Source organism: Notolepis coatsorum, assembly GCF_963971535.1.
Source record: "Notolepis coatsorum genome assembly, chromosome: 1".
In the NCBI taxonomy this organism is placed as follows: domain Eukaryota; kingdom Metazoa; phylum Chordata; class Actinopteri; order Aulopiformes; family Paralepididae; genus Notolepis; species Notolepis coatsorum.
Window position 1 is genome coordinate 182,931,088 of NC_140165.1, and position 12,838 is coordinate 182,943,925.

The 12,838-nt window shown below is 38.7% G+C and overlaps 1 protein-coding gene across 1 annotated transcript in view; it reads left to right on the forward strand.

The window, feature by feature from the left end:
• The window catches only part of cpda (carboxypeptidase D, a), a 169,741-nt gene that overhangs the window by 76,347 nt on the left and 80,556 nt on the right, over nucleotides 1-12,838 (forward strand). The window contains exons 7-9 of the mRNA XM_084319602.1: nucleotides 1,766-1,933; nucleotides 10,380-10,489; nucleotides 11,135-11,231. Coding sequence (XP_084175728.1) covers nucleotides 1,766-1,933; nucleotides 10,380-10,489; nucleotides 11,135-11,231 — 375 coding nt within the window. The remainder of the gene's footprint in view (nucleotides 1-1,765; nucleotides 1,934-10,379; nucleotides 10,490-11,134; nucleotides 11,232-12,838) is intronic.

The following is a 12,838-nucleotide window of genomic DNA, read 5'->3' on the forward strand; positions in this document are numbered from 1 at the left end:
GCGAGGGGGCAGATCGGATCTCCAGGGGTAGCTGGTTCCACAGTTTGGGGGCCACGGCCTTGAAGGAGCGATCGCCTCTCTTTTTCCATCCAATGTGCTGTTGGATTTCACGATATCAGCCAGTAATCACCTCGTCACCTGTGGCTCCGTGAAGTTTCTGTGTTGTGTTTATCTCTATCTCATCGTACTAGCTTTTTTACTAGCATTCGTCTAAAAAGAATTAAAGACACACTGGAAACAGGATACCTTTCCTTCGAACGATATGTTTATTCCCATAAACATACTCTGTACAAGATGGAAACCGTTCTGAAAAGTCTTCGACTGCTATTGAATTCCTTATTCTAATGATCTCTCTCTCTCTCTATCAGCCCGGTGGTTGTCGCAGCCTAGTGTTATCCAAAAGCCTTCCCTGTTAGCCGAAGCTAGCTTGTGGCAATCGGAGGGTGGGGCTACGCGTCAGCTTCCCTTCCCCCACCCTCTAGCCCCTGCGGTCTCTGTCTACGCTTCGTTTCTTAGTCTGGCTCAAACCAGAAGCACTCACAGCTATTAATGTCTTTCCCCTAGCAACCGGTGGTCATTCCTGTAGCCACGCCCCTTCTCTCGTTACTAAGTGACACGACGCCATGGCAATGACGCTCTTGTCACCTCTGACACACTTTAAACGCTGCTATGATTCAAAAGGCTCTCTCTCTGCGATGACCTTGGCCTTATCTCTCTCACACCCTGCCTGCTGCTCTCCTACCGTCTACCGTGGAAACACACTGGCTGCCGGCTACTTTTAAGATCTATAGATCCGTCTGAGTAGATGCTGTCATCTACAGATATTTACATTATGTACACATTGAAAAACAGGGCTATTCTTTCAGTGCCAACCTGCTCATCAGGAGCAATTTAGGGGTTAAATGTCTTGCTCAAAGACACTTAGACATGCTGCCCGAGAGGAGCGGCAATCGAACCGGGAAACCTTCCTGTTACCAGACGACTGCTCTACCTACCTCCTCTGTCACTGTCGCCCTTCCCCCTCTCATTTGGACCTTTTTTTTCAGCTTGTCTCTCTTTTTTTCCAATATCCAATATTTTGACTTCTTTCTTCCCTCGTTTGATATAATTTTTTCATTCAGTCTTTCTTCAAGTTGGTTTAATATTTTCAATACTCTTTAACCCAATAATACATATATTTTACACTGTCAGAACCATAGCCCTTCCTATATTTCCTGACTCACGGTCAAACGTCCCGCCTATCTGTGGGAATAAGAACACTGTCAGACTGTCGCCTAGTGTCTGAGCTGTATACTAGTTAACTATATTAACTAGTCATGGCTGTAAGAGTCAAGAGAATATGTATTTTAACACAGAACTACGAACATGATAATATTTTCAAATTTGTTCTGCCAGTCTTTCATCTATACCCTCCATATTTGTGACGAGCAAAAGTTAAAGACTAAAATATAAAAGGAAGTTGAGTGAAAACTACAACCTCCATGGTGACGTGAACACTAGCCAATCACATTGTGTGACAAAAATATCACGTCATCTGTGACATAACATTCTCCAGGTGCGCAACATGAAAGGAAAGTGTCGAGCAGCACTTTTTTCTGTCGGAAATATGTCATTTCTGTCAAGCAACCATAGCGAGCTACCATAAATGAACCTCAATAGGTGTTGTTACTGCATTATCCACTACTATGAATGTAGATTACATTTGGTGTAGATAATACTTCAGTGTATATGAGTCATTAACTGTTATCATATCCTCTCCTCACAGGTGATGTCAACGGTTACAAGGGACGCAACAACAGCCACAACTTTGACCTGAACCGCAACTTTCCTGACCAGTTTTTCACCATCACAGAGCCCAGGCAGCCAGAGACCGTCACTCTGATGAACTGGATGAAGAGCATCCCCTTCGTCCTCTCTGCCAACCTTCATGGAGGCAAGATCTTAGTTTAATAACACAACATGTAATAATATAGTTCCATTTGGAAGATGCTTTTATACAAAACTTGAACTACGAATGCCTCCAATTTTAGTGTGGTAGGCCCCCTAACCCTGGCAGTGTCTGAGCTGTGTTCTAGCCATGACTACAACATGTGGTCATATAGGACTATCAGCTTATTGTGTATCAGTGTCTGAGCTGTGTTCTAGCCAGGACTACAACATGTGGTCATATAGGACTATCAGCTTGTTGTGTATCAGTGTCTGAGCTGTGTTCTAGCCATGACTACAACATGTGGTCATATGACTATCAGCTTATTGTGTATCAGTGTCTGAGCTGTGTTCTAGCCATGACTACAACATGTGGTCATATAGGACTATCATCTTATTGTGTAGCAGTGTCTGAGCTGTGTTCTAGCCAGGGCTACAACATGTGGTCATATAGGACTATCAGCTTATTGTGTATCAGTGTCTGAGCTGTGTTCTAGCCATGACTACAACATGTGGTCATATAGGACTATCATCTTATTGTGTATCAGTGTCTGAGCTGTGTTCTAGCCATGACTACAACATGTGGTCATATATGACTATCAGCTTATTGTGTATCAGTGTCTGAGCTGTGTTCTAGCCATGACTACAACATGTGGTCATATAGGACTATCAGCTTATTGTGTATCAGTGTCTGAGCTGTGTTCTAGCCATGACTACAACATGTGGTCATATAGGACTATCAGCTTATTGTGTATCAGTGTCTGAGCTGTGTTCTAGCCAGGACTACAACATGTGGTCATATAGGACTATCAGCTTATTGTGTATCAGTGTCTGAGCTGTGTTCTAGCCATGACTACAACATGTGGTCATATAGGACTATCAGCTTGTTGTTTATCAGTGTTAGTATGAAAGCAGGCTTGGTTCTACATTTAGCTTCAGTGCATCATATCATCTTATATTGGGACCATGATTCATTTTGGTTAATTTGGATAATTGTATTTAGTGTAAACAAATTATACACATTTGATGGGACTGAGTCTGTCAGCAATAATTGAATATATGGAATTACATCTGCATTATGTTAATTAATTAGATAAGGACTAGGGATGTCCGATATTATCGGCCTACCGATATTATCGGCCGATATTGGCATTAAAATGTGATATGGAAAAAATGATCGTATCTGTTTAATTTTTATTTTTTTTTACATTTATTTAACCTTTATTTACCCAGGCAAGCAAGTAAGAACAAATTCTGATTTTATTTATTGTCAAAGTATGCATAATGTTATGTTAATTCCACAACAAGGGATATGTAATGTTACTTACCTGAAATTATTCAGTTTTTTGGTGGGGGAAACCCTGCATATATCGGTATCGGTTGATATCGGTATCGGAAATTAAGAGTTGGACAATATCGGTATATCGGTATCGGTAAAAAAGCCAATATTGAGCATCCCTAATAAGGACACATTCATTTAGATTCCAAGTTTACAGTTGGATGGATAGGCATACTCATAACCATGCATCAGTTTTTACACCGCTATTTAGTACTGTTCCTTTTTGATGCAGTCTAATCAAATTATTTTGACATTGGTATAAAGTAGATCTTGATATAGATTTTTATAAAGCCCATTTCTCCAGAGATGTAACTTTTTAAATTTTACTTTATTTATTTGATAATAATAATAACAATAATAACAATAATAATAATAATAATAATAATAATAATAATAATAATAATAATAATAATAATAATAATAATAATAATAATAATAATAATAATAATAATAAATGCATCAATATGAACGTGGAAAACAAAATGTATCTTGGTTGAAATGAATCAGAAACTAGAATGGCACTCTTGAGATGCCAACACCCACACGTGAGTATTGATTTCAATGGACAATGGTGGAAATCGCCAGCTTCACGCATGGGTGTAATTAACACATTCGGGGCCATTGGGGCCCGTCTAATCTCACTCTATGAGGCCAGCTTTTCATTACAAGGTTTCACTGTGCGTGAGGTTGTTTGTAGAGCTAAATCTATATTTTATATTATTGCTATGTGTCCATTGTCATTGTCAATTGACAGTAAACCTTCCCTTCAATATGCCATAAAGAAATAATTGTTTCATCAATACGTTCCCATTTTATAGTGTTGTGAATATGAACGTTATATCGGATTGGTCTAGGCCGGGTAATTCCTAGGGGTGGGACGATACGCATTCGAACCGTGTACCGTACGGTACGACCCCCACGGTTCGGGGCGTCTGTGTATCGTACGGTTCAGATGACGCGCAAATAAAAAAAATCATTTGGCGGAGCCGGGAGAGGTGAGCACTGGCTGCAGGCAGTAGCAGCAGCACTGCAGCCAGGTGCTAGTCAGTTTGTGTAAAAATGGCAAGCACAATATAAATCAATCTTCATTACGACTTTAAAAACATAGCCATTAACATTACATAGGCCTACACACATCTTGCCATAGCGTTAGCAGTTTGTACAACACAACGCACGTTTTAACTATGGTACTAGCCCGCCAGCTAATACAGTCAACGAAATGTTACCGTAGCTACTAGCTAGCAGAGGAGGAAATGGGAGTCTGAGAGGCGGGGTGTTTAAAGACAATGATAGGCATTTATTCAACATCCAAGAAGGCTAACATACAACTGTGTTTTACTAACTCCAACCGGGACTATTGCCGCTTTCGTGCTGCTTGTTGGTGTTATGAACCAGGGGCGTTTTTAAGGTTAGAAAACACTTGTATTTGTTTCAACTGTAGCGGGTACCAGGCTTGTATTAGGAGGAGGCCTGTATAAGAGGGAGGCCTATATTTCAAATTTTCAAACGGATCATAATGAATAAATCAACATTTTGTGTCAGTTTGAACCCAGTAAAATGTACTGGGTTCATTTATTGAAACCAAGTACTGTATGAAATAGTAAACAGTGCAATTACAGGTGGTCACTGGTCATTTCAACGTTTTCAAAGTGAAATCAAGTAACTAGCTCAGTATGTAGCTCAGTATATTAGTAACCCGGCTTGTATTAGGAGGCCGGCTTATAATTGCTTAGCTCAAGAGCGCACCCGGCCATTAATAGAGACCCGGCTTGTATTTGAGACCCGGTTACTATTAGAGGAATTATGGTAACTAGAATCATTAGAGGTTCTCAAAGTGAGGTCCAGGTCCATGAGAGGGATCTGGGCAGTCCCCATAGAAAATTCAAAGTTAACAGGACCAAATCATCAGTTTCTTATTTATTTATTTAACCTTTATTTAGCCAGATAAAACATTGATCTGGTCCAAGAAGCCCCAACAGGAGTACAAATATACATATATACACATATATATATATATAATATATATACATATACTGTACATACATACACACATATACACCAATAACAAAATAAAAACACAGTTAAGAATCATACACATAAGCAAATAAACAAACAAACAAACATATGCACAGCCTATGTACAAAAGAAATAAACAGTTCATCTCTAGTCTTTACAGTTTTCTTCAATTGCATAAACACTCAAATCAAAAGTATTACACAATTATCAAAACCTTACACTCAAGGAGAAAAATATAGGCCCAGATTTGCACCCCTACAATGTCAGCCTCACACTTTTTGCAAAACAATACACACAGTGATTTGCAAAACACTAAACACACTTGCATTACATTAGACACAGAATGTCAAATTACCACACATATGAGCCAATTGGTTAAACACAGCAATCGGATGCACAAACACACCATTGCTTAATTGTAGATACACCAATCAGGTTTAAGCACTATACAAATGCAGCAGGTGAGTTCACCTGTCTTCAACCAAAATGGAAGGAGAGTGAAGTACTGTACACAGAGAACGTGAAAATATACAATACATTCACCAAACACTACACAAGACAACCAATGATGCAGACTGATGAAATATAAATGTTCTCCCATTTTCCCAAATCAGTCATCATGGAGAATCACAACAAAAAATTATCTTGCCAGATCCAGCTAGGCAAAGAGATAATGTCTAGTATTTTCTGTTTAAATGTTTTCAATATTTTTTTTGTTTTACTGTAATTTTAACCTGTACTGGATACAGTATTTTATGTTTGTCTGATATTTGCTGAGCTTACAGTGTTATGCACATAGTAGCATGAAAACGGGGACATGTATTGTTGTGATTCTCCATGTTGAAATGTTGACTGATTTGGTTATATGGAGAGAAAATTTATATTTTCATCAGTCTGCATCATTGATTTGGGTATATGGAGAGAAAATGTTATTTTTTTCATCAGTCTGCATCATTGATTTGGGTATATGTAGATACATAAATTATATTTTCATCAGTCTACAGCATTGGTCTTGTGTAGTGTTTGGTGAATTTATTGTATATTTGCACATTCTCTGTGTACTTCACTTACAGTACTCTAATCACTGAGAAGTAGAATTGCTAAATGTGTTTTAGGTTAAGCACAGCAGTGTGTGTAACTGGTTCAAACAGAATTCATTCATATGAAACGTGTGTTTCATATGGTAACAAAATGTAGTTTTTATAAATTAGTGTATGGTTTTGACATTTTGACATTTGTTTAATTTAGCAAAGGATCTGAGGTGTTCTGATAATTGTGTGTGTGGTTGTGCTAATTGTGTGTTTTGAAACACCGGGCCCCGTTTTCAAAATCATGCTTAGGCAATCGAAAAAAAACTGTATTGTGTGTTTCATTATATACATATGTTTCAGTCTTCTCATAAAAAAATTATTAGATTTTTGGGTCTTTTCCTGCCTTTGGTCCACTTTGCATTCACATCTCAAATGAACCGCAGCAGGGTTCACTTGCAAGAGTGAATGAGCTGTCACACCACCCCAAACCAACCGGACTATCCGAGGAAATTAACCAGGGTTCGATTAAAGCTTATTATAGGACACTGGACATGGGTATGGATGGCTCCAGGTGCTGCTGCGTTAAAGTGCACATCTTCAATATCTGTACTATTTAAAAGCACAGTGTAGGACACACTCAAAGGTTATCGCACCTCAGAGATGGCAGTGGACATGTATGACAGGACAAAGGCCATATGTAAGGATTGAGGAACATACTACCAGCCAAAGGAGGAAGCAGAAAAGGATGGACGAGTGTGTAGTTGAGTCATCTTGTGGCACAAGCTCAGACCTCAGCTCAGGAGATCAGCTGAGACAGAGACTGTTTTATCCAGTCGTCGACAGAATGCTGCAAGAACTTGAGAGCAGGTTCTCATGAGTTGGATAACAACTTATGAGAGGCATACAGGCATGTTATCCAGCCTCAGACCAGTTTCTCTCAGTGGAATTGCTGCAACCCCTCGCCACACATTACAATATCCAACTATTGCCAGAGGAGATCACAGTTGCAAAGTGTTTCCTGGTCAGGACAGGCAGAGATGCAGTCCCTACTATCCAAAGTGTCTTTTCCCTCCTGGATGATAATAATAATAATAATAATAATAATAATAATAATAATAATAATAATAATAATAATAATAATAATAATAATAATAATAATAATAATAATAATAATATAATAATAATAATAATAATAATAATAATAATAATAATAATAATAATAATAATAATAATAATAATGCATTTGATTTATAAGGCGCCTTTCAGGACACTAAAAAAAAATCCACAAATCGGTGAATGAAAAAATTATAGGATCAAATGAAAACTACTTACTAAAAATGGATGTTTAAAAGTCCTAAAAACCAACAAAAAATACCAAACACTAACAAACATTCAGCACAGACAATGGGGATGCTGACATTAAAAAAAAAAAAAAAAAAAAATTAAACAGCCCAGGGCTAACGACGCCACTGTTATGAACTCCTCCTAACGTTACCGGAGCTGAAGGTCCGTCGCGCTAAAATGTCCGTGGGGACCCGCGAACCCATAGATAGTTCCAACTCACCAAATTACGTAATCCACCACAGTTGCACTCAATATTTAAATAATGTTAGTCTAAATAAATGTAGACAGATAATGTACGTATTTTAAAAATAGAATGAACAGAGCAGTGTTGTTTTTAAACAGTACAGTGTGTGTTAGTTTGATGTATGCTGCCATTTATATCGATGGCCTTCTAATTTGTTTATTTATTTATTTTAAATAACAGTGACACTTTTCCCTTTGATAAGAAATCCATCCATATTCCTTTCATTGTATTTCAAATACTGCACTTTAATTTCAAGCAGAAAACTAACCTTTCCATTAAGAACTGACAATCAGGGAATTTAAACATGGTTGACATTGTTTTTTTGTGTTTATATTAAAGAAAGGAAAGTCTAGTGCTGGCTGAGCATATTGTTTGTTTGCACTAAGTTAATACTTTGACAAATGTAGCCTATATTTTTCAGTCAGTTCGGTCTTTGTGTGCCAAACATTATTTAAGGCTGTAAACACTAACACTGTAAACCTTTTTTATTTTTTTTAATAATAAATGAAGCATGTTTAGATTTGAGTGTTACATTTTTTTTATAAAAATTAACGTATATCGAACCGAACCGAAAACCGTGACACCAAAACCGTGATACGAACCGAACCTTCCATTTTGTGAACCGTCCCACCCCTAGTAATTCCTGCAAAGCTAGTTATAGGGCGCTAAGCTAATAACGTTAAATCGATTGGCGTTTCGGCCCTACACAAGCTAGAGTTAAAAATCAAAATGCATATGATCGGTATCATGGTCCACCATGAATGCATGAAAGGGGGGGGGGGGGGGGGGCGGGGGAAGTCGTTTCTGATTATCGATTACCAATAACGGCATTCGTTATTGCAACATCATACGTTGACCGGGTGTATGGCTATGAGAACAAGGTCCGATCAAGCTGAAATTGACGTCAAATCGCTCTTACCTGTGACCGGTTGGATTCCAAAAAGGATTTCCCAGTTATTGATCGCCATCTGGTAGATCGATATGTCCATTGGCTGATGCTATATTCCTTTACTGCATACTGAATTTGGCGTCGCAAAAAGTATTTCAGGCGATTGGTTAAAGCCCTCGCTTGAGGCTAACAGAAAAGCTAACCCAGACCAAAAAAAAGTGACACCCGGTCTGCAACAGGGGAAACGGCATTATCGAGACAGCGCCAATACCAGGATCTGGCCGGTACTGCACTTTCGGAGTCTGGATATGCCGTTTCCAGCCATCATACTGTGACATTGAGTAGGATATTAAAATGGAATAAAAGCAAAACCGAGTGGTAACACGTATATATTAAGGCTGTCAAATATATCGCGTTAATATCGCGTTAACTCCCGATTCTATTAATGCCACTAATTTTTTTAACTCAAGATTAACTAAACATTTTTTTTTTTTTTTTTTTTTTTTTTTTTTACTAGACTTCACTCAGGTGTATTATTGATGCTCTCATTGATACTATGTTTGTTTCGTGTGTGTGTGTGTGTGTGTGTGTGTGTGTGTGTGTGTGTGTGTGTGTGTGTGTGTGTGTGTGTGTGTGTGTGTGTGTGTGTGTGTGTGTGTGTGTGTGTGTGTGTGTGTGTGTGTGTGTGTGTGTGTGTGTGTGTGTGTGTGTGTGTGTGTGTGTGTGTGTGTGTGTGTGTGTGTGTGTGTGTGTGTGTGTGTGTGTGAGATATAGAGAGAGAGGGGGGTGAGAGAGATGAGGAAGGGGTAAAAGAGAAAAAGAGCTGGGAGAGTGTGTGTGTGAGGGAGAGAGGGGGGTGTGTGATTAATCAGCCCTTGTGTGTGTGAATGTAACAAGTTCCTAATGTTTTCTTTCCCCTATTATTTCATGCACACTTTATTCATTGTTTTAAATTATTATTTTCTTTTAAGTTATTTTGTGCATCACTCTGTTTTGAATTTGATGCAAATTTGCAATGCATGAGGGTCATCCTTTTGTGTTAAATGGCTGCACAAAGCAAGCATTTGTTGACTCGCATGTTGATAAGAGTATTAAAACTTGGAACTTGAAAAAAATCTGTTTAAGGTAAAAAAATTAATTAAAAATAAAAATGTGATTAATTTGCGATTAATCGCGAGTTAACTATGGACAATCATGCGATTAATCGAGTTAAATATTTTAATCGTTTGACAGCACTAGTATATATATACGTGGTTGGCCTCCAACGGTCGGATCCCAATAACGTATATATACGTGGTTAATATATAATGCAGTAAATGTTTATTTAATTTATGAAATTAATGCTGTGAACGTATACCTTTAGTGTAACCTTTTGCTTGCATGTAATTCAATTATTGCTGACTGAATCCCATCACATTTATATACCTAATACTAATATTGTACAAATGTAATCAAATGGATTTGAACCAGCGTCAAAATGCAATATTTTATGATGCATTGCATCTCTAACCTAACTATGTCGTTTGACTGAATCTTTCCAGCCATACTCCTCTTGTCTAAATTACCTTCTTCCTCCTCTGTGGAACGCAGGATCCTTGGTGGTCAACTATCCCTACGACGATGACAAGCAGAGCATCTCAATGTACAGCAAATGTCCTGATGACCAGATCTTCCAGCAGGTGGCCAGAGCCTACGCACAGGTATGAGGACGCTGCTCCGCTGTAAGCCTGGGAGTTTTTATCTACTCATTTATGGATGATTATTACATGGCGTTTTAACATTCGCCGAAATGCTTGATTGTGATTGGTCAATAGCCCCTGACAGCGGTGAATAATTTTTCGATAACCACCGGTGATTATTGTTTTTCGCAGCTGGAGTAATCAAGCCCACTGACACACACTGTTTCAGTGCAATCAGACACACCTGCCGGGCTACCGGCGATAATAATAATCACTTTATTTGGGCTGACAGAGCCACAGAACAACTGCGTCTGCATTTGATCTCGTCTTGTCGATGGTGTAAAATGAATTAGGTATATTGTTAGTAAGTTAGCCATGTAATAAGCGGGATAATGTATAGCTATACTCTGTCATTGTCGCAAAATAATTGACCTTCACTGACGTTTAAAACACCTCGGCGAGCGAGGCGCCTCGGTATTTTAAACTCTGTCGGTCAATTATTTTGCGACAATGACCTCGTAGCTATACATTATCCCTTACTTATTATATAAGATTATAAAAAGTACAAAGCTCATATTTAAAGGTAAAGAAATTACACACTATAACAATTGCTCATTATTGATATCTGTGCTACTACTTTGTGTGTGTGTGCGTGTGTGAGCGCAGGAGAACCCTCTGATGCACAAAGGGCACCCTTGTGCAGACCGGTACAAATACTTTCAGGACGGCATCACCAACGGTGCCAACTGGTACAGTGTTTCTGGTATGTAGTCTGCCTCCTTTATACTGAACAAGATACATTTTACAGAATCCACTTATCTGCCATTTAGTTCAGTATATGTGACTCGCCGTGACCAAACCCGATTTGATGCGCAAGGGGGGAGGTGCTCTGAAATGAACAAAATGTCTTGCTGTCCAGAAAATCCCAAAAATCGAAATCTTGATATTTTTTTACATATTTGAATTGTCATTAATCTGTTCCCTTATTTGCCCTTAGTTGCAAACTTAAATACAACTTGTAAATGAGGTAATTATTGTTATAATACTTCCACAAATTTTATTTCAAGTGAGGAGAAAAAACTACACGAGCGGGCTGTGGGCCTGTCCAGGTAGCAAGTACTAAGTACTTAATAGGTGTTAACACACAGACGTCATTATTTAGCTCTCCTTTCTCAGAGAGAGAATAACACACTATTAATACACTATCTTAATGTTATAAGTTATAAGCAACGTAACGCAGTGTCTAAAAAAAAGAGGCCTTGACCCGTTATAAAACGCATGTTTTAACTTAATTAAAAACCATTAAAACACAGTTAGAATTTTATGAGGGTGCATTTTTTCCAACCTAATGGGTAAATACATCTAAATAACAATGTTGAAAGCTTGGCTGTGTTGACGATACAAATGTCCAATCGCGCGGCTTGGTGCTGCTGCTGCTGCAGGGCGAGGCTGGCGAGATGTTGTAACCCTTTCACTGCCACACTACAGAAGCGCTTAGTAACGCTTCGCCTCAAAGCCGTTTCTGGCCGAATTAGTCATCGAATCTTTAATTCTTTTTTTAATTCTTATTCAGAGGTATTTCGTCGCGATTTCATAATTTGTAATGTGGCAGCGAAATGTGTAGAAATATGGTACAAAAAACTATTTATCCGTTTTTTTTATCCGTCACTACCACACTACAGAAGGTTAACCTTTCACTACCACACTACAGAAGGTTAACCTAGTTGTTGTGTTTTTCACTACCACACTACATGTATTTACATCTAAATGCTTATTGGTCAGGCGGTGACGTCATTAAGTTGATGCCATTGATGGATGAGTATTAAACAGAGAGCAGGCAGTGCATGTTTGACAGTCACCATGCAACCCACAGCGAGGGCAGTTGCCGAGGCATTAAACCGGTTTGCTCACTTCGGAGCACACTGTGTTGAAGATGAACGCGCTTTAGGAACATTCATCGCGGATTTCTTTGTGCAGAATAAAAATCCAAAAAGAAACTCAGATTCTTGTTCAGAAGAAGAAGACAACGCAGACGTTATGCGGGCTATAATCACTGACAGCAACGCTGAAGAGCCAGATGATGGTGACAACACTAACGGATTTGGAGACGAGTTAGAGGCAGATGATGGTGATGGTGGTGATGGTGACAACACTAACGGATTTGAAGACGAGGCAGAGCCAGATGATGGTGACAACACACCTAACGGATTTGGAGACAAGGTAGAACATGTAATGTGCTTTGTGGAAGTTGAATCTGACGAGAGCCACAAACGCGAAATGGAAAGACTTTTGCGATTTACTTGTAAATGCGTCCAGGGTGATAAAGAAAATGACATTCTTAATCGGCGGTCATGTATCACAAAATTGGAC